This window comes from Manis javanica, chromosome 1 (genome assembly GCF_040802235.1).
Source record: "Manis javanica isolate MJ-LG chromosome 1, MJ_LKY, whole genome shotgun sequence".
Classification (NCBI taxonomy): Eukaryota; Metazoa; Chordata; class Mammalia; order Pholidota; family Manidae; genus Manis; species Manis javanica.
In genome coordinates this window covers 142,824,208-142,851,735 of record NC_133156.1, presented here as the reverse complement: position 1 = coordinate 142,851,735, position 27,528 = coordinate 142,824,208, and the positions used below count along the sequence as shown (strand labels likewise).

At 44.0% G+C, this 27,528-nt stretch overlaps 1 protein-coding gene across 6 annotated transcripts in view; it reads right to left on the bottom strand.

Annotated features, from left to right (window-relative positions):
- Positions 1 to 2,704: 2,704 nt before the first annotated feature.
- The window catches only part of CTNND2 (catenin delta 2), a 925,492-nt gene continuing 900,668 nt past the window's right edge, over positions 2,705 to 27,528 (bottom strand). For 4 of the 6 annotated variants that reach the window (XM_073237801.1, XM_073237805.1, XM_073237803.1 and 1 more), the window contains 4 exons: positions 27,372 to 27,498; positions 23,551 to 23,682; positions 17,828 to 17,901; positions 2,705 to 4,571 (listed from right to left, as the gene is read on the bottom strand). In XM_073237801.1, coding sequence (XP_073093902.1) covers positions 4,311 to 4,571; positions 17,828 to 17,901; positions 23,551 to 23,682; positions 27,372 to 27,498 — 594 coding nt within the window. In that variant the 3' untranslated portion in view covers positions 2,705 to 4,310. The remainder of the gene's footprint in view (positions 4,572 to 17,827; positions 17,902 to 23,550; positions 23,683 to 27,371; positions 27,499 to 27,528) is intronic. The other 2 variants (XM_073237811.1, XM_073237821.1) reach the window with 2 other exon arrangements.

Genomic DNA, 27,528 nt, shown 5'->3' with positions numbered 1-27,528 from the left:
AGAGATAAGGGTATGTGCATAAGTCTTGCTCCAAGAGCCCTCTTGGAGGGATGGAGACCTGCGCGCTTTAATGAAGATCCTGGACTGAGACGCACCTCTCTTCCTCTGAAGGGACAGAATCGCAGGGCCCAGGGAAATCGGTTCTGGTTGCTGAATAAAGTCTTAGTGACTCAAATCCAGTTCTCTGAGCACTCGCAAGGCAGTTCACTTGTGCAAAACCCTTCGGGCAAACTGAATTTCAGAATTTGTACATTTTAGAAGGTAATTCCCCTAAATCCCATACACCCCAGCTCCACCTGGGTAGCGTCTGGTAAACCACACACCTTATGTATGAGAAACCGCTAAGGAGTCACTCCAGGGGGATAAACAAAAACAATTATGAGATTCGCTTCAGTTCAGGTCAGGCTTTGCAGTCATGCTACTCAGGAAATAACATTTTGGTTTTAGAGATTTGGGGGTTTTAGAGAGATCCAGGGTTACTGAGACAAGGGGAGGAAAGGATGGAGAAAGGTTTGGCTTTGATTAGATGAGTTTTGGCTGTAATGTATCCTGAGGCCAGTCTGAAACTTGAATGTTCAGGTGCTGAGGAGGGCCAGCAGGGTCTCCTGGGGAGCCTCTGAGCAGAACATCTCGGGGGGTCAGCAGGTGCTGGGGTGTAGGTGGCAGACCTCTGGGGCACACGCTGCATCCCCCATTTCTGGGTTTTTTCTCATTGTCATAAGAGGTTTCTGAGTGGCTCTTTGGTCTTGAGACAAAGGCCAGGCTGGCGAGTTAGGTTTCCATTAATCAACCGACCACAGCCTTTCTTCTTCCTGTGCTGAGTGGCATTCTCTCCAGCTGGGTTGAGGAGAGACATCTGCAGCCTGGATGGAGCCTCTTGTAACTGGTGCTGTCTCAGCCAGAGTCACTTTCTAACTGCACACCTAACAATGAAAACCGTGTCTTTGGCAGCCAGTGCTCATTCAGGGGCTTGGTCCCCAAGGATCGGACACAATCAGACACTAACGAAGAGCTGAAGTAAGTGAAACAAACAGGCCAAATAAGCTGGATATATGTGTATTTAAATGCTGCTTTTTTTCCTAAATAGTAGCTTCCCATTATGACTTTTATTAATATTAAATGTGTCATCCTTGGTTACTCTTGACCCAGTTATCACCAAATACGATGTGACATCTCATGTCACCCTAATTCTTATGAACCTGCCTGATATTTCATTGTCTAACTCATGACTAATAGTGTGGATTGAAGCATTTATGTGTGTGGTAGCAAAATTGAATATTAAAAGATTGTATTTTTAAGTGCTTTTACTTAGGGTGATATAATTTAAATGTTCCTGCATCAGTCTCTGGTGATCAAAACTCTCAAGTGAAATAAATGGGTCAGGTCTGCTTTCCATAAATAATGTCTGGGTTTTACAACTTATTTAATGCATTGGGGGTATGTGTGGTCCACCATAAGGACTGAGGAAAATTTTCTAGTTTCTTTTCTTCTTTCCTCTGAAAAACATCATTCCTACCTCAGGAGCGAATCCAAGATCTGGAGGCTCTCTTGTAGATCCAAGAGGCAGCTACCTGGGGGTCTGGGGGCTGGGAGGGGTTCACACTTGGTCACATCAGCACAATTAAAGCAAAAACAAAGGTTCTTGCTACTTGGGGCTTTTATCCACTACACCCCATGTTACAAACAATAAATAATCAGCTGATCAAACTTTACTGTCAAGGGAGCCAGTGGGGGCTTTAGCCCATTTCAGATAAAACTTCATCTATCAATCACCTTTTATATCTATATCTATGTTTATCTTATCATCTACATCTGTCTAGCCACCTACCTACCTACCTACCTACCTACCTACCTACCTACCTACCAACCTATTATCTGCCTCTATCATCCATCCATCATTCATCTAAATAATCTATATCTATCATCTATCAATCATTTCTCACTCTCTCCCTATTTACCTGTGTGTATGTGTGTGTGGGGGTATGAAAAGGAAAAAGGGATTGGCTTCAATAACTACAAACACTTATGTTTCTTTCTTCTACCTCTACCTCTGATGCCAGAGGCTCCTGGCAGAATTAGTTCATCCCAGCAGGGCACAATGTGCTCTCAAAAATTGTAGGCAGCAGAGACATCCTTGGTCTTTAAGGGCCACAACTGTAGGGCATGCTGGACTCAAAAGCATAAAGGAAATGTAAAGTTCCTGCGAGGAGAAAGACTTCGGAGTATACGCATTAATTTCTCCCTATGGCACTCAAGCCCAGAAATGAGTCCTATTGATCACTTTGGAAAAGTTAAACTAGCTATTAGGTTATGGCTAAGTCATGTCTACAGCATAGTCTCTGCCTTGATGAGCTTGGGTATTTCATTTTATGACACAGATGAAGTAGAAACATTGCCCCTGATGCTACATATTTTTCTCTCTCTATAGGAGCTGGAGCATTCCTGTGAGGGAACCCAGAAATGTGGTGTCCTACAGCAAACAGTGCAACAGGCTCCAACTTGCAGGACAATCATACGTGAATTTCTACTGCTTTAGTCTGGAAGTTTTAGCATTTCATTTGCAAAAGTATGCATGAGCAAAGAATCTTTCAATATTGTTAATTTGGAGATGGAACAACGGATTTTAGACTTTGAGCTGAATTAAACTATGTAGCGTGAGGGGGAGCAAGATTTAAAGGAAGATGGCAGCCAATTTCTTTTGTTATTTAATTTTTTATTTTTCCAAGAACAGTTAACATTTACTAGGCACCTATTGGCCTCAGTCACTTGCATCTAAAGAGCAAAGCTAATTTACCCACAGCCTGTGTTCTTTTAAATGGTCAGCCTTATTTCTTAGGTCTGTTAACCACTATTCTAACATTAGCTCCAAGTTCAGTTTTAATAATCTAATCCATAATAGTCTACTGCTCGCTGCCATATGAACAAAAAAGTTTGAGGGGAATAAGGTGAGCAGTTTCCATTTTCTGTGGATACTTCAAGTAATTGGCCCCAAAGTGAACTTACTGAGTTGGTCATGGTTTACCATGTTCTGAGGGCATAAAATGTGGAAGGAAATGGACCTGTAGGAAGAATTGGTATCCAAGAATGTGTGAATGTGTGAAAATTCTTTAACTTCACTTCAACTGGCCTAATATCCTGAGTCACTAGATGGTCAGAAGAATAGATAGAAGACAAAAGGAACAAACGGATGTACATTCATACTAAAAACCAAAAACAAAGTTTGTACAAGATGAACAGCAAATGAAATAGCTTCTATCAAAATAAAATCTCACACAGGTCATTTTTGTACATACGTGGACATACACACACCCACACACGCACAGACACAGAGAGCAAGAATGTGTATTTTGTAAGAGAGGTCCTTGGAAATAGACATTCTTAGCAAATATGGATGACAGATCAATTGTAATTTATTTCTTTTAACACTGTATCATCATAAAGAAAACTGGTATAAATGAAAAAAATCTATTTCAAATATCTACATCTAAAATTTTAGGCAGTGAAAAAGCACTTCGTTGACAAGGAGAGTGGAATGATGTATGTTAATTGTCAGAAACTGCTGAATGCCTTTGCTTAGTTGCCACAAACAAATTCACATATCAGAACGAACAATACTGCTAAATATTCCTTTTTTCCCTTTTTTTTTTTTTTTTTGTTAAAACGTACTGGGAGAAAGAAAAGAAAAGAAGAACTGGAAATCCATACATCTCTCAAAAGTCTGAAATTGAAGCAATATTTAGAACCATAGATGAGGAAACACTGCTGGCATTGGTGTAATATACACAATGCGCTTTTCTTCTTTAATCTGTAATGTACATCAAATACTTTACAACGATGCATTAACAAAAGGCAAGAAACATCTTGCTGTACAGAGGAACCCCAGTGCAACTTGAAGCCTAGAATCACAACGGATGGAGAGAGAAAACAAAGCATGAGAAGCCGTCCCTCTAACGTGTGTGAACTATGCCGCCTCTTGTGCTTCAGATAACCTCCACGCCCCACCGCCCCACCGTCTCTTCTCTTGCCTTCAGCCACGTTCAGTTTAAAGCACTTTTATACTCTACAGCTCAAAACTAGAAAGGTGTCGCACAATGTCATGTTCAGGATCTCTTTAGCTTTCTATCGACTTCCGAGTTAACTTTTGATTCGTTTAGCTTTCTAAAATAGCTCTTAATATTTCCTTACTGGTTATCACAGCCTTCCTATGGGACAGGCTTTAACGAACTAAATTTGCAGGGGGAAAAAAAAGCAATGTCTCGTGGTATGCATGCACATGCACTGCTCCCGGCGCGCCTGCTGCTGCCCGCTCCTCACACCCAGGAGTCGGGGGAGGCGGGGTAGTGGCTCGTTTCATAGTTCAGTTCACTGTAGGGTCGGGCAGCTGAGTAGAAGTCGACATAGTTGCCGGTGGACTTGAGTCCCAGGTGCATGGTGTACTCACTGGCGGGAGGGCGGTGGTGGACCTGGTCCTCGAAGAAGGACTCGTCGTAGTTTCTCGTGGCATTCTGGAACGGCTGGTAGGTCTCGTAATCTTTTCTGCTGGGCTCCTGGGGGACAGGCTGTGCTGAAACCTGCACAGAAAAGAGGATCCACTTGGGTTGGTTCATATGCCCTTGATGCAACCTCTCCTCCCTCAAAGTGGGGCTGGGACCACCACCCAGACTTGGGGTGCTACGTATTTCTCCCAGTACTGCCGACCGAGGATTGCCTTCTTTTTAGAATCGGTTCCTGAGTGCACACCCACGTCATTTCAATCTTTTAGAAAAATTATTATTGTGGTAAAATACACATACATGAAATTACCATCTTAACCATTTTTAGATGTACAGTTCAGTGGCATTAAGTACATTCATAGCATTGTACAACCATCACCATCATCCGTTTCTAGAACGTTTTGCCATCCCAAACAAAACCTGTCTCCATTAAACATAATTCCCCATCTCCCTCCTCCCCCAAACCCATGGCAACCATCATTCTATTCTCTGTCTCTATGAATTTGACTATTCTAGGGGCCTCATATATGCACAATATTGGTTTTTTTTCTGTCTGGCTTCTTCCACTCAGCACAATGTCTTCGTCATTCACCCATGTTGTACCATGGGACAGGGTTAAGGCTGAGTAACATTCCATTGAATGAATATACTACATTTTGTTTTCTCCATTTATCTGTTGACGACACCTGGGTTGTTTCTGTCCTTCGGCTAATGTGAGTCATGCTGCCATGGACATGGGTAAACCTGTATCTGTTTGACCCTTGCTTTCAATTTTGGGGGGTATGTACTTAGAAGTGGCATCATTAGATCTTATAATTCTGTGTTGAGCTTTTCAAGGAGTTGCCAAACTGTCACAATGGTTAAACCATTTTACTAAGGAACCTTTTTTTAAATCAAAGAGGTACAGACTAGAAGCTGTAGAATACAAGCAATTTATTTTCTTCTCTCTTGCATTTTCTTGGTTGCAATTTCAGACAAAGAGAAAGTGAGGACGTACAAGGTCCAGTGGTCACTCGGGTATCTTCCTGCCAGCATAGAGGGCTGTGATCAATACCTCTCTGGAGGACAGGCTTCCCAGTGGCAGTGCCATTCCAAAACATCTGCCTAAGTGACCAGGCACTACATCCTTAGAAGAGCACACAGAGAAGCATATGCCACACTCTAGAGGACCAAAATATTTCCTAAGTTGCTATATACAATTAAGAATTGGTTGAGTTTGACAAAGCTGTGGGACTGTGAAGCCTTGAGTTAGGGGGAGGTGTCTGCTGTCCCCCAGCCCATCTCAGGACTCCCTGTTTGCACTTCTCATCTTCAGGTAACTGTCCGATACCCAAGTGAGCATTAGACCTTGTAGAGTGCCTTAAGAGAGAGTGGGGGCTAAATGGATCACAGGAGCCTTCGAGATATGTGAAGTTAAGCATTAGTTCGCTTTGCTGACTTTAAGGACGGTAAGACCAAGGGCGTCATGGGCTGATAATTAGCATTTGTGTATGGGGGCCTAGCTATCCCCTTCTGACTGTCTCCCAGGGTCCATTTCCAAGCACCAGGCCCTGATGAGCAGCACCTGCCCTCACCTAATGTGTTCAGTCACCCACAAGGCTCTGCTCATGTGCAGTAACTGGGGAGGAGGTCTGGTGTGAATGACAGAACACTCGTAAAGAAATGCTGCTGGGTCACTTTTGAGCAGATTGAGGAATTCCCTATTAATTCAACTAAGGCTCAGCATGGAAAAATCCTCTAGAAATTGGTCTTAGTTAATAGTGATTTGTAATTAGCACGTTGTGTGTAAATGAATGCTTCTAATGACCTGCACATAATTTTTCTCTCAAGAATGAAACTCCCTCTTATATGAAATTGATTTACACGAGTAACTGACGAGTTCTTCAAGAAAGTGGTGAACTTCATCACAGCTGCCATCCACTGGGTCCTACACTTCTAGTTTGTGGGGAGCTGAATGAATGAAGTTTCTGTGTACCTGTGAAAGTCTGTAGAATGTAAAATGTTTCTTAGCCAAAGAGCCTAGTTATCGGAAGGACATTTGGGATTAATCTGCAATGTCTTCTATTAAATGTTGCTAAGACCAGGTCAGCCCAATTGCCTGGAAGCGCTACGGTGCCTTTTGCTGCTCTCTGAAGAGCTATGTGCTATCTTGTGCTTCCCCACTCCAACACTGTGTGCTGCCCAAGTGCAGCGTGTACAAAGGGTTAGAGATGGGATGTTCAGAAAAAATTACATGGGGTAGAAGCAAGGATTACTGTGTTCCTATTTCAGTGGATGCTATATGCAACATTCAACAAATTCTTTGGTTTCATCATTTAAAAAATTTTTTAATTTTGTTATCATTAATGTACAATTATTTAACACACATGGTTACTGGACTCCCCCCATTATCAAGTCCCCCCCACATACCCCATTACAGTCACTGTCCATCAGTGTAGTAAGATGCTATAGAATCTTTACTTGTCTTCTCTGTATATACTGCCTTTCCCATGTCCCCCCAAACATTATGTCTGCTAATTGTAATGCCCCATTTTTCCCCTTATCCCTCCCTTCCCACCCACCCTCCCCAGTCCCTTTCCCCTTGGTAACTGTTAGTCCATTCTTGGGTTCTATGAGTCTGCTGCTGTTTTGTTCCCTCAGTTTTTTCTTTGTTCTTATACTCCACAGATGACTTAAATCGTTTGATACTTGTCTTTCTCTGCCTGGCTTATTTCACTGAGCATAATACCCTTTAGCTCCATCCATGTTATTGCAAATGGTAGGATTTGTTTTCTTCTTATGGCTGAATAATATTCCATTGTGTATATGCACCACATCTTCTTTATCCATTCATGTACGGATGGACACTTAGGTTGCTTCCATTTCTTGGCTTTTGTAAATAGCGCTGTGATAAACATAGGGGTGCATATGCCTTTTTCAAACTGGGCTCCTGCATTCTTAGGGTAAATTCCTAGGAGTGGAATTCCTGAGTCAAATGGTATTTCGATTTTTAGTTTTTTGAGGCACTTCCATTACTGCCCTCCATAATGGTGAACTAGTTTACATTCCCACCAGCAGTGTAGGAGGGTTCCCCTTTCTCTACATCCTCACCAACATTTGTTGTTTGTCTTTTGGATGTTGGCCATCCTAACTGGTGTGAGGTGATATCTCATTGTGGTTTTAATTTGCATTTCTCTGATGACTAGCGATGTGGAGCATCTTTTCATGTGCCTGTTGGCCATGTGAATTTCTTCCTTGGAGAAGTGTCTGTTCAGCTCCTCTGCCCATTTTTTAATTGGCTTATTTGCTTTTTGTTTGTTGAAGTGCATGAGCTCTTTATATAATTTGGATGTCAACCCCTTATCAGATATGTCATTTATGAATATATTCTCCCATACTGTAGGATACCTTTTTGTCCTACTGATGGTGTCCTTTGCTGTACAGAAGCTTTTTAGTTTGATATAGTCCCACTTGCTCATTTTTGTTTTTGTTTCCCTTGCCTGGGGAGATATGTTCATGAAGAAGTTGCTCATGTTTATGTCCAAGAGATTTTTGCCTACATTTTTTTCTAAGAGTTTTATGATTTCAAGACTTACATTCAGGACTTTGATCCATTTTGAGTTTACTTTTGTGCATAGGGTTAGACAATAATCCAGTTTCATTCTCTTACATGTAGCCGTCCAGTTTTGCCAACACCAACTGTTGAAGAGGCTATCATTTTCCCATTGTATATTCATGGCTCCTTTATCGTATATTAATTGACCATATATGCTTGAGTTTATAACTGGACTCTATTCTGTTCCACTGGTCTATGGGTCTCTTCTTGTGCCAGTATCAATTGTGTTGATTACTGTGGCTTTGTAGTAGAGCTTAAAGTCAGGGAGCATAATTCTACCTGTTTTATTCTTCCTTCTCAGGATTGCTTTGGCTATTTGGAGTCTTTTGTCATTCCATATGAATTTTAGAACTATTTGCTCTCGTTCATTGAAGAATGCTGTAGGTGTTTTGATAGGGATTGCATTGAATCTGTAGATTGCTTTAGGCAAGACGGCCATTTTGACAATATTAATTCTTCCTAGCCAAGAGCATGGGATGAATTTCCATTTATTAGTGTCCTATTTAATTTCTCTTAAGAGTGTCCCACAGTTTTCAGGGTATAGGTCTTTCATTTCCTTGGTTAGGTTTATTCCTAAGTATTTTATTCTTTTTGATGCAATTGTGAATGGAATTGTTTTCCTGATTTCTCTTTCTGCTAGTTCATTGTTAGTGTATAGGAATGCAACAGAATTCTGTGTATTAATTTTGTATCCTGCAATTTTGCTGAATTCAGATATTAGATCTAGTAGTTTTGGAGTGGATTCTTTAGGGTTTTTTATATACAATATCATGTCATCTGCAAACAGGGACAGTTTGACTTCTTCTTTGCCTATCTGGATGCCTTTTATTTCTTTGTGATGTCTGATTGCTGTGGCTAGGACCTACAGAACTATGTTGAATAAAAGTGGGGAGAATGGGCATCCTTGTATTGTTCCCAATCTTAAAAGAATAGCTTTCAGCTTCTCGCTGTTAAGTATAATGTTGGCTGTGGGTTTATCATTTATGGCCTTTATTATGTTGAGGTATTTACCCTCTATACCCATTTTGTTGACAGTTTTTACTATGTATGGATGGTGAACTTTGTCAAATGCTTTTTCAGCATCTATGGAGATGATCATGTGGTTTTTGTCCCTCTTTTTGTTGATGTGGTGGATGATGTTGATGGATTTTCAAATGTGGTACCATCCTTGCATCCCTGGGATGAATACCACTTGATCATGATGGATGCTCTTTTTGATGTATTTTTGAATTTGGTTTGCTAATATTTTGTTGGGTATTTTTGCATCTATGTTCATCAGGGATATTGGTCTGTAGTTTTCTTTTTTTGTGGTGTCTTTGCCTGGTTTTGGTATTAGAGTGATGTTGGTCTCATATAATGAGTTTGGGAGTATTCCTGCCTCTTCTACTTTTTGGAAAACTTTAAGGAGGGTGGGTATTAGGTCTTCACTAAATGTTTGATAAAATTCAGCAGTGAAACCATCTGGTACAGGCGTTTTGTTCTTAGGTAACCTGTTTTTTGATTACCAGTTCAATTTCTTTGCTGGTAATTGGTTTATTCAGATTTTCTGTTTCTTTTTCAGTGATTTTTGAAAGGTTGTATTTTTCTAGAAAATTCTCCATTTCTTCTAGGTTATCCAGTTTGTTACCATATAATTTTTCATAGTATTCTCTCATAATTCTTTATATTTCTGTGGTGTCTGTAGTGATTTTTCCTTTCTTATTTCTGATTCTGTTTATGTGTGTAGACTCTGTTTTTCTCCTGATAAGTCTGGCTAGGGGTTTATCTATTTTGTTTATTTTCTTGAAGAACCAGCTTCTGCTTTCATTAATTCTTTCTATTGTTTTATTCTTCTCAATTTTATTTATTTCTGCTTTAATCTTTATTATGTCCCTCCCTCTACTGACTTTGGGCCTCATTTGTTCTTCCTTTTCTAGTTTCATTAATTGTGAGTTTAGACTGTTCATGTGGGATTATTCTTCTTTCCTGAGGTAGGCCTTTAGTGCAATATATTTGCCTCTTAGCACGGCCTTCTCTGCGTCCCACAGATTTTGTGTCATTGACTCATTGTTGTCATTTGTGTCCTTATATTGTTTGATCTCTGTTTTTATTTGGTCATTGATCCATTGATTATTTAGGAGCATGTTATTAAGTCTCCATGTGTTTGTGGGCTTTTTCATTTTCTTTGTGTAATTTATTTTTAGTTTCATACCTTTGTGATCTGAGAAGCTGGTTGGTACAATTTCAATCTTTTTGAATTTACTGAGGCTCTTTTTGTGGCTGAGTATACGACCTATTCTTGAAAATGTTCCATGTGCACTTGAGAAGAATGTGTATCCTGTTGCTTGGATGGAGTGTTCTGTAGATGTCCATTAGGTCCACCTGTTCTAATACGTTGTTCAGTGCCTCTGTCTCTTTACTCATTTTCTGTCTGGTTGATCTGTTCTTTGGAGTGAGTGGTGTGTTGAAGTCTCCTAAAATGAATGCATTGCATTCTATTTCCCCCTTTAATTCTCTTAGTATTTGTTTCACATATTTAGGTGATTCCAGTGTTGGGTGCATAGATATTTATAACAGTTATATCCTCTTGTTGGACTGAGCCCTTTATCATTATGTAATTTCCTTCTTTGCCTCTTGGACTTTCTTTGTTTTGAAGTCTATTTTGTCTGATACAAGTACTGCAACTACTGCTTTTTCTCCCTGTTAGTTACATGAAATATCTTTTTCCATCCCTTTACTTTCAGTCTGTGTATGTCTTTGGGTTTGAAGTGAGTCTCTTGTAGGCAACATATAGACGGGTCTTATTTTTTAATCTGTTCAGTGACTCTATGTCTTTTGATTGGTGCATTCAGACCATTTACATTTAGGGTGATTATCGATAGGTATGTACTTATTGCCATTGCAGGCTTTAGATTAATTTAGATTAACCTCAAAACCATAGGTTTGAGGGTAATTTCCTTACTATCTAAAAGTCTAATTTAACTCACTTTGTGTGCTATTACAAATGCAACCTAAAGGTTCTTTTTTTTCCCTCCTTTTTCTTCCTCCTCCATTCTTTGTATGTTATGAATCATATTCTGTACTCTTTGTCTATCCCTTGGGTTACATCTATTTAGCCTTAGGAACACTTCCATTTATACGAGTCCCTCCAAAATGCACTGCAGAGGTGGTTTGTGGAAGGTAAATTTCTTATCTAAAAATTGTTTAATCCCTCCTTCAAATTTAAATGATAACCTTGCTGGGTATAGTATTCTTGGTTCCAGGCCCTTCTGCTTCATTGCATTAAATATATCTTGCCACTCCCTTCTGGCCTGTAAAGTTTCTGCTGAGAAGTCTGATGATAGCCTGATGGGTTTTCCTTTATATGTGATCTTTTTTCTCTCTCTAGCTGCTTTTAAAAGTCTGTCTTTATCCTTGATCTTTGCCATTTTAATTATTATATGTCTTGATGTGGTCTTCCTTGGGTGTCTTGTGTTGGGAGATCTGTGCACCTCCATGGCTTGAGAGACTATCTCCTTCCCCAGATGGGGAAGTTTTCAGCAATTACCTACTCAATGACACTTTCTATCCCTTTTTCTGTCTCTTCTTCTTGTGCCATACCTATAATATGAATATTGTTCTGTTTGGATTGGTCACACAGTTCTCTCAATATTCTTTCATTCTTAGAGATTCTTTTTTCTCTCTGTGCCTCAGCCTCTTTTCTCTAATTTCTATTCCATTTACCGTCTCTTCTACTACACCTAATCTGCTTTTAAATCCCTCCATTATATGTTTCATTTCAGATATGGAATTTCTTAATGATTGAATCTCTGACTTAAATTTGTTCCTGAGTTCTTGAATATTTCTCTGTACCTCCATAAGCATGTTTATGATTTTTATTTTGAACTCTCTTTCAGGCAGATTGGTGAGTTGAGTTTCATTTGACCCTTTTTCTGGGGTTTGTGAGATTTTGGTCTGAACCATGTTCTTTTGACATTTCATATTTCTGTGTGGTGCCCACTAGTGCCCAGAAACTCCAGTCTCTGGAGCTGTTCAGCCTCTAGAGTGAGGTTGGGGGTTTGTAGGGGTGCAGAGTTGGTGCCTGGGTTGAGAAAAGATCTGTTTCCTGATTCCCGTCTATAGTGCCTGTCTCCAGTATCAGAGCCAGTGGACCGAGCACACAGGTGTAAGCCTCTGTTCTTTGTGTCTCTAGCTGTTGTAGGTGGGGCCTCCCTCTGGCTGGCCTGATGCCAGCACAGTGACTGCAGATTTGTGAACCGGTGTTGACAGGCTAGGGGAATGTGCAGCAGGCTGCGTGTCACAGTGACGGGCCTTGGAGCTGAGCAGGCAGCCAGGGGGTTGGGGCACCTGAAGCTCCTCAAAGTTCCCAACCAGCTGGGCAGAGCACACCCAGACAACCTTGTCCAGCTTTCCCCTCCCCTGCATAGCAAGCTCTGTGCAAACCCTGCTCCTTCAGCAGCCCTCTCACTGCTAGGAAGACTCTCAGACTGCCTGTCTTTCCCTTCTTCCAGAGTGGCTGTGTATGGATCCCCTCCTCCACAAATGACCAGAATTTGTCTCTCAAGCACTCCACCTGTCTGAGCTCCCCAACATCTACAGCACCACACAGTGTAGGTTTTGCTCCCAAAACAGACCTCCAGGGATAGGTGTTCAGCAGTCCCAGGCTTCCACCCCTTTCCCAGCTCTGTTTCTCTTCCTCCCACTGGTGAGCTGGGATGGGGGAAGGGCTTGGGTCCTGCCTGATTAAGGCTTTCGTACGTTACCCTGTTTTGTGAGGTCTGCTCTGTTAGTAAGGTCTATATGCAGTCTGGTTCAGGGTTAGTTTTAGGGTTAGTTGTATCATTTAACTACATTTTCATACTATCTGTGGTTTTGGGAGGAATTCTCTGTCTCACCTCTCATGCCGCCATCTTGAATCCTCCCTCTTTGGTTTCATCTTTAAGTGGTCATAAACATACAGGTATGTATGTATGTTTATGTCTGTCTGTAACTATCTATTTCCTTCTTTCTTATCTCTCATATTCTTTCTTTTCTTCTTTCTTCTTTTTTTCTGTCTTCTTACTGACCCACCTGTGCATCCATGCATCCGTCCATCCATGCATCCATCCATTCATCCATCCATCCAAGTTACATGTTATAGATGAAGAAATTGAAGCTCAGAGAAGTTAAGAAACTTCTCTAGATGTCCTAGCTGGTAGTACTGTGAGCCTGGAATTTGAAACACATGGCTGGCTGACTCCAAAACCCACGTTTTCTCTACCCCATAGCACAGTTTTGGTTGAGCCAAGGTCACCAGACCTCAGGGGGTGGCCTTAGTGAGTTGACCCTGGGCTCTCTGACAAGAAACGAGGCCAGTGAACAAAGGACCAAGAAGATGCCTGACATCTTTGTGCTGGTCTTGGAGGCCAGAAGGAGCAGAGCCTGAGGTGGGGAGGCCTCCAGGGAAAACCACCCACAAGGCTGGTGGCTCTCCTCCAGGGTGGCTGCTTCATTTATTTTTTGGATAACGTGCTTTATACTTCTTACCGTTGTCATGTTCTGTCTGTTGGGTGGACATTTTTGGGTTGGGCACAGCTTCTTTTAGTCTCTTATCCTGGGGAAATTCCCTTCTTCAGCTCATCTGTATTGTTCATGAAGTCCCAGTCAACCCCTTCTCATGTCTCTCTGGGAGTTCTGAAAGTGTGTAACGAACTGGAGGGACTGGATTTGCTCACCAGCCTGAGGGGTGGGCTGTGGATGTATAGCCACAGTGGGGATGTTTGTTGTATTTCACAGTTTACTGTAAGGGAATATCTGACAGCGTTCAAAGGAGGCAGATAGAATACTCCCAAATATAAGCCCTCCCCCTAGAGGAGCTAAAGAGAAATGCATGCTTTAATGTTGCACTGTTTACATCAAGCAGACTTGTACGAAGGAAGTAGAATGGTGTTCACATATAGCAATGGTGTACTTTGAATTTGAGGGTCTGTTGTGGCTCACAGCAGTCCTGGCACATCTGGGGCCTGGGGCTGTTGCACGCTTTGCTATCAGGCAGCATGGGGAGGTGTGGCAGCCAGCTCACTAGCGTCCACGCTCTTGGTGCTGTCCTGTGGCTCCTGGTCTACTAAAGTCATCTTTGCTGAACTTCCTCCTCAGTGGCAGTGCTTAAGTCACAAAGGACAGTGCCTCCTCTCCACATCCCAGCACTGTTACCTGGTGTCAGAAGACGTCTTTGTGTTTATTGCTCACCAAGTTTGCCCACAAACTGGATTTACGTATAAAAAACAAGGAAAATAGCTGCCGGTGATGGACCTCAAACTTTCCACAAGTGGAAGCTGAAGCCTCAGGTCAGCACCATCCAATGACAGATGCTGTGGGCAGGGTGAGTGGTGCTTGGAGGGCTCCAAGGCCAGCATGGCCAGCATTGCCTGGCAACTTTGTCAGAGTTGCAAATTACCTACTGAATCAGAAACTTGGGGGTTGGGGCCAATTATCTGTGCTTACCAGTCTGCCGTGAAATCTAGCTCATGCTCCAATTTGAGATCCCATGGCACAGAGGAGGGTAAATGTGACAAGAAAGCAGGAGAACCAGTTGGGAGTCTGGGCATCTTCCCTGCTGTGGGACTGAGGGGGGACCCTTAGGCTCCTGGAATCTCAGCTTATCTCTGGGGACAATTTTACCTGCTGTGCTCACTTGGCAGGAGGACGGAGGACACCAACCAGGAAACCAGATGCTGTCATGATGTCATCATGATGTCACAATAATCTGAATAGTAGTTATCAAAACACCAAACCCCTTTGTTTCTATTTCATAAACAAGCATTCTGTTGCTAGCCGGGCATGTATAGCTAACCATGATATTTTTCTTTGTAAGTATGGGATGAACCAGGAGAAGCCCAATAGAATTTTTGGAAAGTATAAGTAGCTAACACTTAGAATGATGTCGGTGATCCGTTGACACCAGACATAAAAACCGAGGACCACAGACTTTATTTCACATGAACTGTTATTTCTTCAAGGAGTCCTCAAGCTGGGAATTCATTGAGAAATGAGACCGGAGGCGGTCACGTGGGGTGGGCCACAGCTCTTGCCCTGGACCCTACCTGCTTGGCCACGTGTCCAGGGCTGTTGTCTTATTTTCAGCTCTCGTTGTCTTTTGCCCCCTCTGGGAGATACCCTGAAACTGGTTTTCCTCAGCAAATCACTTCTCAGAGATAAGTTGCTCTCCAGCCTCTTCTGAAAAGACCATGAGGCCCAGCTGGTGGAGACCGGAGTGCTCAGCAGAGGACAACACTGAAAATGAATGGATCTGGAGCATCCCTCCTGGTTAAATTGTGCAAACTGGTCTTTTACTAGCTGCAAGGTTGTGAGGTCACTCTGGCCCAGGAGAGTTTCAAAGATGAAAGCATTCCAACTGGAATAGCCAGCGTGGCCAGAGAATCATGGATGCTATTTACAAGATCATCTCAAGAGCCACCCAACTGGAAGAGAACCAAGTTGTCTCCTGTTTTGAACGGTTGTGATGGTCGTACCTAACTGAGTTCCCAGGAGGAAAGATGCACATAGATCCAATGTTTATTCTAGTAACAGTGCAAAGTACGTAAAATGCTTTATTCTCTTCTAAGTTCATTGGCGTTCCATAATGACTCCTTGGAAAAATTTCTGGGGAAAACAACTACCTTTGGTGGACATTTTAAAATGCTGCTTGACATTAGAATGGGGTTAATAATAATCCAATTCCCTTTGCTCAGGGAGTAATGATGACACTGAGCAATCACCACAGGACCCTGCTCAGCTGGTGGCCTGCCTGTACTGTCTCCCTGTGCTGACCAGTGGTATACAGCTTGCTCTCCCTCTTGGCTGGGTCTCAGCAGCCCTTGCCTGAGACGTAGTGGCCTTTCATACTGAAGCTGACTTGGGTACATTGTGTGGTGGGCTGGAAAAAGGCTGTGTTTTTTCTCACACTGAGGCACATCTTGGTACATTAATTTCAATTTGCTTAAATGCTCAGAACTTAGGAGAGAGAATGTGCCCCTATGGACTGTCCTCTACACGTAGATTGCAAGCAGCCCTTTGCAACCTACTGCAGCACCACTGCGAGGTGCCAGCAACCCCTGGGCCACACCAGGGCATTTCTTCATTGCCAAAAAGAGCAGAATTCCCTGGAGAGAAAGGCTGGTGTAGAATGAGAGTTCTAGTGGGTGAGCTCCTCTTGACCCAAGGAAACTAAAGACTAATCTTATACTCTTACATGTAAAATCAGGGTCTTGTTACTTCATGAGAAGTACCTTTAAGAGCTGGGGACATTTTGCTCTCTGTAGCTGATAATTGTTTAAAACAAAAAAAAAGGGTTGGTTTCTATAACCAGAACTGGCATTTTCAATACATTTTGTCTCTGTTTTCCTTTATGTTTGGGCAGGTGTATTGACATGTGAATAGTTGGGGGCCACCCCTGGTAGTCGCTTTTCTGGAGCTCATGCCCCCGTTTATTTATTCATTGGCCTCTGCTTTTAGCAAAGACTAGAACTGAGGGAGGCCGAGTAGGTGTTAGCTGCATGTCAGGCAGGCCCTGGGGCCTTGGGTGTCCACCGGGGGTCACAAACAATGCCAGATGTCTTTGGGAGTGGCTATGTATGATTTTGATGGTAAAACATACTATCATTTATCCTGTTGATGGCTGATTAGAGAAAAAGGTAATTTAAGGCCCAGGAGGTACTTTTCATGTCCTCCTCGTTCTTCCCTTGGAACTGGTCCTGGTCTCATCCTACCTGCTAGAAAGGGCTCCCTTTCTTTTCAAAGATGCCCACTGGGTGTGGAGAAGTGTTTGCAAACAGCACATTCCTTTCCTTGTTTACTTTCACTTGGGTACTGCCATCAAGGAAACAACTTTTGGGTTTATCTTTTTAGCCCAACTTTGCTGACATATGGCAGGAATTTAGAGCATCTGCAAAAACCTGTGCTGGCAATGGTTATTAGCAGCCAACATTTGGGGAATGTCAGTCTTTCCAGGGGAGAGAAGCATGAAGCATCCATCAGTGGAGGAGCCCCGGCTGTGCCTTGCTGTTATAGCTGCCACAGAGCCACAGAGAAAATGAGCCTCCAATGAATGGTTGCTGAATAAAACACACACATAAACTTAGGTCTGTTCTTTAAGCAGCTACTGCCCAGCGCTCTTCAAATCTGAACATGAAAACGAATCACCTAGACATTTTGCTAAAATTCAATTCTGATGCAGGGCACCTTAGAAGGGCTAGGGTCAGAGGAGAATCTCTTCTGTATTTCCCAGAAGCTCCGGGGTGATGTTCGTATTGCTCCCCAACAAGACCAAGTAGCAAGGTGACCTACAGCAAATCCTATTTAGATATTATATTGAACTAGATGTGTCTAGTTTATTCAAAACTATTATGTATAATGAATGCTTTCTTCTGAACAAGAACTTAATCCTTGTCTACTAATTAGACAATATGACTAGTAACCACACCTTACACTTGTGTATTTGGAGTATTCTTTAGGTTTTCCATCTTAGTGGAAAACTTGCTTTCTACCCCCAGATAAAGGGTGTGGTTGTAGTGAAATCAAAGATTGCTTTCAGGTTTGAGGTTGTGATGACAGCTGCCATGACATAAGCTACATTACAGGCGAGTGAAGAGCAGGGAACATTATTTTCTTTTTTCAGTTTTTTCTGCATTTATAGAGAAGCTAATTTACTTCTTATACGATTCTAGGACATTGCACATGAGTCAAAGGCAAACAAGAATACGCCATGTTGCATCTCCCTTACCTGGTTATGTTTGATGTCTTCAGCGGGCGCACCATATGAATTCCTATACAAAGTTGAAATTCCAGTATTTTGAGCTGGGAGGAAAAGGAAAACAAACGTGTTAACAAGGAAAGGGAGATTCCAAATGAGAAATAATGGTTATCAAGGCAAGTAGCTGCCGTAACAAAGCTTGGTTTCTCATGGGCCTATTTCTAAGCGGAAGAAACTCTCTGGCCTTGAACACTTCATTTTACATACAGATATTAAGGAAGAAGAAGGGTTATTCTATCACGTCCCCATTGCATGTCAGCCTCTTACAGTTCAGTCTGCAGACAGGGTCAGGGCAGGCGCAGCAACCAGATAGTCATTTTGCCAGTTTTGTTGCCCTCTTTTCTGGTGGGAACTGGAGGATTATAAAAGCTGGTCCCCTGCACTGAAGCATGCAGGAATCTGTATGAGCAGCTTAGTTTTTAGCTGGAGAATGACAAGAACTAAATTTCTAATTTGAGCTCCCAGAGTGCTTAATCATCTTTCAGACAGTTCATTTCTCAAACATCCGAAGGACAGGCAGGAAGCACTGCCTGCATCTACCCTGCAGGTCTGGGGGGCTGTGGCTTTGCAATCCTGCTCTACAGAGATAGAGGCCCCCCCCACCCCAACTCTTTCTCTCGACTGGCCTGTGGTTTCACTGGAAGGAAAAAAGATCTCCTCCAGTTACCAGCAGTTTCTCAAGGCCTGGGCAGGAAGCCCATTTGCCCACTTCCTACCCTGGACCCCTCAGGGCCCCTGCCACAGGCCCAGTGCAATGGCCCAGGGCTCCACTCTCCTCTCCTTAAGACCTAAAAGGTCATTTAAGAAAGTGCTGGAGAAAATAGTATGTCAAATGTCAGTGTGGTATAAACTACTCTGGTAGGTTCATCTTTTGCATCCTGTATCTTCACTACAATAAAATAGGATGGCATTACCATATCTACTCTCTTACGGACACAGACACTCTGGACACAAAGCCATATAAGCCATCACTCCACCCATGATTATTATAAAAGCACATAACCGTGCAGTAAAACTTCTTGGGAAATTTTGCTCAGTAAATGAGAGCTGAGAGCCCTCAAAATTCACCATTTTGAGGGTGAAGCTTCCCGTGGTTTTCCCACAGCACAGGGAATGTTTCCTTTTGGGTTCAATTTTAACTCTGATACACTCTGGTTAAGTGTGATGTCACTCATGTCTCCACGTTCTTGTGAAAACCACTGTCTTTTGCCTGGACCACTGCTACAGAATCTTCCCCACAGGCCCAGCTCCCACCATGTTTGGCCCTGCTCCTCTGTCCACCCTGTTTCCAAGGCCCAGCGATCTTGTGAGACAAATACGATTATGTTACTCCAATGCCTTGCCTACAATTGCAGGATATTTCACACAAGTCAAGGGGAAATGAATACGTTTCCTGACCCCTGTGATTCTGGTAGAAGCCACATGATCTGGCCTGTGCCTAACATTCTGCAGCATCTCCCACCCTTCCTCCCCATTCAGGGAGCTCAGCTGTGCTGACCCTCTCCATGCTCGAGCATGCCAGCTTTGTTATGCCACAGGGATGTTGCACTTGCTGATCCTTCTCCCAGGAACTCACTTCTGCAGACCCTGGACTGCCTCTTCTTGTTGGTGCTTAGGTTTAGCTCAAATATCTCTTCCCTGATCATGTTGGTCGAAGGAGCCCCACCCACCTGGCACCCTCTATCTTGTACCCCCTGCATTTCTCTGTCATCCTTGACGCCATGTGCCGTTACCCTGGTGGTGAGCTTGTTCTGTTGTTTCCCTTGTGTATTACCTGTCTTTGTCTGTGAGAGCAGAAGCTCCATGAGCACGTCCTGCCCCCTTTGTAGGTATCCCCAGAGTCTGGGCCAGTGCACAGCGTTGGGGAACCCTCAGGGAGTGAGTGCTTTATTTCTGAGTGAATGATTGAGTAAACCATGGAAAATATGCCTTCAGTACTGTAGTTTGTTGATGGGAAATGTTATGTCAAGGTCAAGATGAAAGTTTGCTTTTTTCTGTTCTGGAAAATGCTGTTTTGAATTTGGTAGAATGGACACTACTGTGGTCTTGGCCCCCCTCCCTGTTGTGTTTGCAGTTTCTGAGCCAAAGATGTTTCAGCTGGAAGTTCTTTCCTCCTGCTCTCTGGCCCAGGACACCTGTGTACAGGGACCGTGCAGCTGAGACTGAACTGGTGGCCTCTGCAGGCCCATGACGTAGATGTCATCATGGATGCTCTGCCCTGTGCACCCGTGCTGAGATGCGGAAATGCCTTCCTCTTTCTGGTATGGGCCCCGATTTCCAACTGAATCAATATACTGAGGATTACAATGGCCTTAAAAGTCATAAGAGAGTTCTTGACAAGTCAGACTGTTTGATGTAATGGCATTTGGGAAGCTCAGGTGGGAGGGCAAACTGCAGGGGCTGGGATCACACAGCCCTTCCCTGATGCGTGCTTCTGAGCATGTAATGCTCCCAGGGAATCATGACTTCAGGATATAGCTGTAACAGTCCTGCACGCCTGAATGAACAGCTGGCTTTGGCTTTTTGAAGGTGCTTCAGTGATAAACACTAAGGAGAGAAGATGTTTTAAGAAACTCCATCTCAGTTAGAAAATGAATTCAGGAAAGGTGGGTGGGAGAAGCCTGGCATAAAAACCCAGACGGATCTGCATTTCTAAGAGCTCAGTTACAGGGGTTTATAACCCAGGCCCTTAAGGAACTGCTTTCACTTTAAGTTTTCCTGTGTTGCATTTTGAGGGTGAAGCTTTCCATAGTTTTCCCACAGCACGGGGAATGTTTCCTTTGGGGGAAATGGTAGGACATCCTGTGATGCCTTAGAAATGAGAAGATGGCAGTTTTTCAGATATTTTTCAATGCACTGAACTTTCGGTGTACTGTCTCCTGGATTTATTTGTTAGTGAGAAAGAGCACTGCTTCTGCCATGGAGGTCACAAGATATTTGATCTGCAAGTAAATGCTGGGATGCTGGGCATTTGACGTGTAGTAAAGCAGGGATTTGCAATTCACCCTTTCCATTACTACATGAGATGCTGGCTCCCACCTGGCCTGGCCAGGGACTTGGTCACACCACCACTGAAAGTGGCAAACATCACTGCCAGTCTCATCACAACCATTACCATCTCCCTCATTACGACCTACACCTACACCTCTACCACCCCACCCTCATCAGCACCACTCTCTCCACCACCCTCACTACTAGTGTTTCCACCATCACCAGGTCACCCATCACCACCTCCACCAACTCTACCATCACCACACCTCCACCTCCACCAGCACCATCACCACCTCCATCATCACCATCACCATCACCTCTACCTCCACCATCACCATTAACACCTTCATCACCATCACCACCACCACCATCACTACCACCACCACTACCACCTCCACCATCACCATTAACACCTTCATCACCATCACCTCCACCACTTCCACCATCACCACCTCCATCACCATCACCTCCACCTCTACCTCCACCATCACCATCTCCATCACCACCATTTAACACCTTCACCATCACCATCTCCACCATCACCACCATCACTGTGATAACAACAACTAACTTTTATAGGGCACTTGTTGGCTAAAGGGAATCTTCATGTATAAACATTATTTAATAAAGATCTCAGTGTTATTCTAGGCTTGCTACATGACTGATAGTGTGGTTTGGAATCACACTTTAAAATAAGTTAGGACAAAGCTGTTTATGCCTCTGAATAAATTTGAAAAATCACATATATCTCAATACTAGACTTGTCAAGATCCCTGACAGCTTCTAGAAGATTAAACATCTAGAAACATATTAGAGTTTATTTTGTTTTTTTATTATGTGTGCAGGGCGTGATCAGGTGCCGTTGGAATTATTTCAACATAAACACACCCACCTTTAAAAGTCTTTTGAATGATTCTACAGGAGAGAGTTCAGAGAAAAGTTAAACTTAAATAACAATGCAGTCAATTTCACAATTATTCTTGTAATTTTAATTTCAATTCGTCATCCCAGACTGCTGGTGAGGTGGCTCCCCAGGGCAATAATAATGGTAAAACAAATGGGTCAGGGCAATTTGGTGTCACTGCTACTCCAGAATAATCACTACCAATTAGATTCTCTACTGAATGTCTTGACTGCAGAGACTCAGCATTCATATTCACAGCTTTCTTAGTTTCCTGCTCATCTGCAACTGGAGCAGCATTCATGGGGTAAAAGCAGTGGACGAGGGTAAGCTGGCACATCCTCTGTAATGAGTTCTGTTCTCCCATTCAGGAGACGTTCCAGGCAGAAGGGTAAGATGTTCCCTTTTAGCATCTGTACATGGAGGCAGAGAGCTGAACTGGGGGTGAAAATCCTAAGTATCTGTTTGCTAGGCTTTTCTTCATGCAGCCAGGCAGTTATCATGGAAAACACTGCCTCTGGGTAAATATATTCACCATTAGAAAAATTTATTTTAGGCATCTGGGACTGGAAGACATCTTAATAACTCATCTAGTTTGTCTATTCTGCTTCCCTGCAGGCCTATACTGTAAAAATATCAGAGAAATGTGCCTCATACTTTTAAGATTCTTTTGATAAGAGGGTCTCAATGTCTGTTTAGGACTGTGTCCTTTACACCTCTGTTTTATGAATGGCCTTATCTGGCCCTGTTCTGTTAAAGCCCTATTCTGCATGGCCTATTTTCAGGAGGAGCCCACCTCCGCAGCCCTGTGGCAAAGAAGGGTGTGGCCCCGCTGGAGAACCTGATGGCTACTACAGCTGTGCTTCCGAGGCCTGACCTTCTCTACATCAGTGCCTCCAAGGCCAGCTTCTTGGAGGAGGGGCAAACTGGGGCAGGGCGGAGCATGCGGAGAGCTGGACAGACGGTAAGTGTGAACAGCAGATCCTGTCCCTGGGGGAGTCTTACAGAGTAAAAGGAGTAAAATTAACAAGTTCAAGCCTGGCTATTAGTCTGGAAAGGGCACACAGAGGGGTGGCAGTGGGCCCTGCTCTGGCCTCCACGGGGTCCCAGCTGATTGGGAAGGAGAGATGATGGGTATGATGAGGTAGTGAGGGATGAAGGGCATTAAAGTTGGATGCCGCCTGGGGAAACCGGTCCTGTGGTTCAAATGCATCGTCTTAGGGGTTTGTCATGGGAAGAGCCTGGTTTCATTACCAGGAGGAGGAGGAGAGAGTGTCTCAACAGGAGCTCCGTGGCCCTCCCTGAAATCCTCCTCCTTTGCTCCCCCGTCTCCCCTGACCCCTGGCCCTTCCCCTCTCCTCCCTTCCTCTCTCTTCTCTTATCCTTTTTCCCTTTCTTCCAGTCATAATGGGCAAAGCTTGGCTGTCCTGCACCCACCATCCTGGGATCCCCTCTACACTGGGCCATGCCAGGGAAGACATCTACGGTGACTGTCTCTGATTTTAGGGAACCTTATGAGGTGGGCAGTCGAGAAGAAGGGTAGGTGAAGCAAGCCTGTGGATAAAATGAGTGTAGAGAACATTTCTTCCTCACTATCTTCACGAATCTGATGCTTTTAACCCTGTGGCTCCACCTCCTCATGCCCATTCCCGGGGCTCAGCCCTGCCGGGCTCTCAGATGCTGCCTAGCTGGGAGGTCCGGCTGAGCTGCTGAGCGGCGGGAAGCCTGCGGCCCCGGCCCTCTGCCCTGTCCCAGATCGAATCGCCCGCTCTGAGGAGGCAGAGCACAGAGCCGAGCTCACCTGTTGCCGTGTCTTTCCGGGAAGTGTGTTCTCCTTTAGCTCCGTGGTAAGTGGCACTGCTTCCCGTGGACTCATAGTCGGTTTTCCTTTCTTTGAGGCTGATCATTTCCCGAGGTGAAGCTGGGGCACTTGCTACATAAAGAAACCAAAACGATGACTTTCTGTGTCTCCATCCACAGCACGGACAGCTTTTCACACAAAGAGCTAAGGGTGTGAAGACACCTGCTCAGCATATGGCATTACGTGTGCAAGGACCTGATGATGGTTTTGTTCCTGGGCTCTTATCTTCATCCCCTGCCCTTCTTCCATGTCACTTGGCACTTCATGGTTAAAGGGACAATCAACTCGGAGGCAGGTAATTAAGGACTACATCCTGGGACTCTCTTCCTTACACAGACACCCTGGTGGAGGACATGACCCACCCAAGGGCTGTGGGAGTCTTTTAAGGATGAGACCAGTCTTATTCCTTTACTTCTCTTTCATTTCCCTTTCCCTCTATTCTCTTTCTTTGTCCTTCCTTTGTTAAATTAGATGTGTTTCAGAGGAGCTATTACTGATATTGAAGAATCCCTGATTAAAATAAATAAATTTAAGTAAAAGAGTTTTACTTAAATACTGAGTCACATGGAAACTGTCCTAAAGGAAGGCAGAGGAAGTAACTTCCACATGAGATGATTTGTGTAGACAAGATAACCCAACGCTGAAAGACCAGCCCGCACAGGGGGGCTGGAGCACGGCGTGCATGCTTTTCCTGATGGGACATGCTGGCTCCAGCTCTTTTGTGAATGCCACTAATAATCTGTCCCTCCCACCTTGCAGCTTGGCCACTTGCTGCCTGTTAGACCCAGGGGGCGTGAACCCTGTCGTCTCTTTGTGTCTCCATTTCTAAAACGCTGAGCTGCAATGAAAGGATTCATTCCTCTGGGAATTCCAGTAGTCTTTAACAAACAGGTCTCAGAGCAGAGCAAAAGTTGAACTTGCTGGTACAGAAGCAAATGGAAAGGGGTTCAGATTTCTTAAAAGACTGGATGGATTGGGAGCAATGAACAGCCCTACCAGCACAGAGATGTGTTGCAGAAGTGGAGTAATTAGAGTAAGGCAGCTCCCCATGCGCCTCACCCCGAGGGCTGTCTGCACAGTGATCTCCACGCTGCTCAACGACACAGCTCATTTCCGGAGCTTAGTCCACTGCTCCCATCTCAGTGGAGCTCAGGCACAGTCCTCTTCTGCCCCAAAGCTTCCATGCCCCAGGGCAGGGTTTCAGAAACTTGCTTAGCCTTAAGACTCACCTGAGAACTTAGGGGTTCCAGGACCCCACTGTGGACCTCTGCAATGTGAATTTTCAGTGGGTGGGCCTAGGACTCCATCTTTAATAAGCATGATGATTATTAAGGGAATCCTGATTTTTAGGATAAAGCCCTCTTTCCTTTGCTGGAGCCCAAGCCTCAGTTTCCCTCTCAGCTTATTGTCCTCACCCTCTGTAGGATTCCTCAGCTCCACCTCACTGGGTCTGCCTGTACATATTTCTGTGTCGTAGACTGAGCCACTTGATGCGCTTCATCAAACTTGGTACTGCCTATGTGCAAATTCCTATGCTGGACACTGGGAGACAGAAATATGAATCACATCGCACCTTCTGAACTGAGCTCTTAATCAGGTGAGGAAACGGGTGTGCAAACACTCCAGAATAAGGGCCAGAGTGCTCCGTGGAAGTCACGGCAAGTGCAGGCCCCCCTTTCCTGAAGGACCCCACTCACTGCTCCAATCTATCAAAATAAAATCGAGGCTCACTGCTCAGCTCTTGAAACCCTCAGAGGTTTCCCTTCCTGGTGATCATGGGACTCAAATCCCTGTAATACTTCAAAATACACTGACGACTGGGACCCACCCAAACCAATGGGACCAGACTCTCTGGGTGTAAACCTGTTGGGAGGACCGGGAAGAAAACTGCATTTCCTTCATGTAACTCAACTGGGCTCTGCGTGGATGGAGCTCCTGCACATTGTCAAGAGCGCTGGCTTCTGGGTCCTGCTTGCCTCCTTCACGCTCTGCCTGTCCCTCTCCTGCTCTCTCTCCCCCTCTCCTGGGAGAGCCCCTTCCTGCCCTTGCTCTTTTGCTTCCTGTCTTTCTGCATAAATGCAATAGCCTTTTATGAGTCACTGTGGAAGTCACATAGGGACATCATTTTGGGGCCTCTAGACCAAAGCTTTCAAAATTAGAATCCAATATTGCACATGGTGGGGTTTATGAAACGACTTCAAGAGTGTAATTATCTTCTGAGACCTCACACACAGCAGCCTGAGTCTCCAGTAAAGCAGGATTACACTCCCGGAAAAAGGAAATCATGCAGATGAGTGTTTATGAGATGTTTTCAATGTGCCTCGCTCAGAAACACCAGGCAGCCCCCTGGCTGAGCGGCCGGGATGGAGAGATCCTGACGCAATGCCGCTCCTCGGGCACCTTTCAATCCGTTACGTCATCTCATCTTCCCAGCACTGCCTGGTTCTTAATAAACACAGCTTTTAAAATGGCACCATCCTTGCGCTTCCCAGACTCATTATTCTGTGTTCTTAAGAATTCCAGGCATAAGACTTATAAAAGGCCATGTCTGTGCTTCTGCGGCAGGTGGAAGTCTCTCCACTCACACGGGGGTTCCTGGTTTAGTGTCCGGCTAAATGGTACAAGCAATAACACCACGCTAAAAATACAAGCTTTCATGGGGCTGGGAAAGGGTAATTAATCTCACTTAAATATTCCCCATTCATTTCTCACTTCCCTCATTATTCTGATGGTAATGTGTGATGTAAAGGTTTATAACAGATGTCCTCAAGGGCAGAGACAGCACTATGCTGGCGAGCACCCCACCATGCCCTCTGAGACGCACTTCCAGAAAACAGTTCCTCAGCAGGAGGAGGGCAGCACAGAGCAAGAAGAAACTTTTCTTAATAAAAGCCCTTATGGATGAGTGTGTGTGTGTATGTGTGTGTGTGTGTGTGTGTGTGTGCACGCGCATGCACAGAATTCTTTATCCATCCTTCCTTCTCACACAGAACACCAAAATGTAGAAATCAAAAGGAGAATTTTCAAAACTTACACTCTGACTAAAATAACAATAAAACCTATGCCTTTTATATACTAAATGAGGTGCTCATGTTTTGCCTTTACTTTTTCTCTTTAATCTCAGGCATTATCTAATGTGACTGGAAAAGGGTGGAAAAACAAAGTGCCTTTACTAGTCAATAAGAGAAGTTAGGTTGGTCAACATCTAAGCATTAGGAATGTGCAAAAAATTAGCAAAGATTAAACTGAATGACTTTAAAGTTACAGTTGGCTATAATAAGACTTTATCATGATATAACTGCTGGTTTAAAGGTAATAATAAAAAGCTAATCAGATGTGGAATAGTTATGAACCCCTCAATAATATATTTTAAATTATAACATCTTAAAGGAACAACAGCAGGCTCCCTCCCCTGCTCTGTTATCCCAGTTAGAATCAATAGAAAGCAACTGATTTGCAAACACTTGACAGTTGCCTTTATTCTTGCTCCTCAAGGAAGGCAGGTCCATGACATGCATTTCAGGTCTATGACTCCCGTTTGGAGAGTTTTAGAAGTCCACTGGAAAGAGACTTGTCCTGAGCCTGTGTATACACAACACAAAGTCTCCACCTCAATCAAGAGAAAGCGGATTCATTTGCCATTTCTAGTAAATGTATTATGAGTCAGCATGGCTCTAATTTCTGTGGGGGACAGCTACGGGGCTGGGAAGGAGGGTGCTGTCCCTGGGGTATATCAGGCCTCCTGGGGCTGGTGTCCTTACCTGAGCGGTTGTTGGGAGACACGCGCACAGGGGAGATGGAGGGCGTGCGGGAAGAGGAGTAGGGCCTTTGCCGATCCCTCTCGATGGTGGAAGATGAGGCTACAAAGTGATATTGTGACCATCCATCCTGCAACAGACAGCATGCTCCTATTAAGTG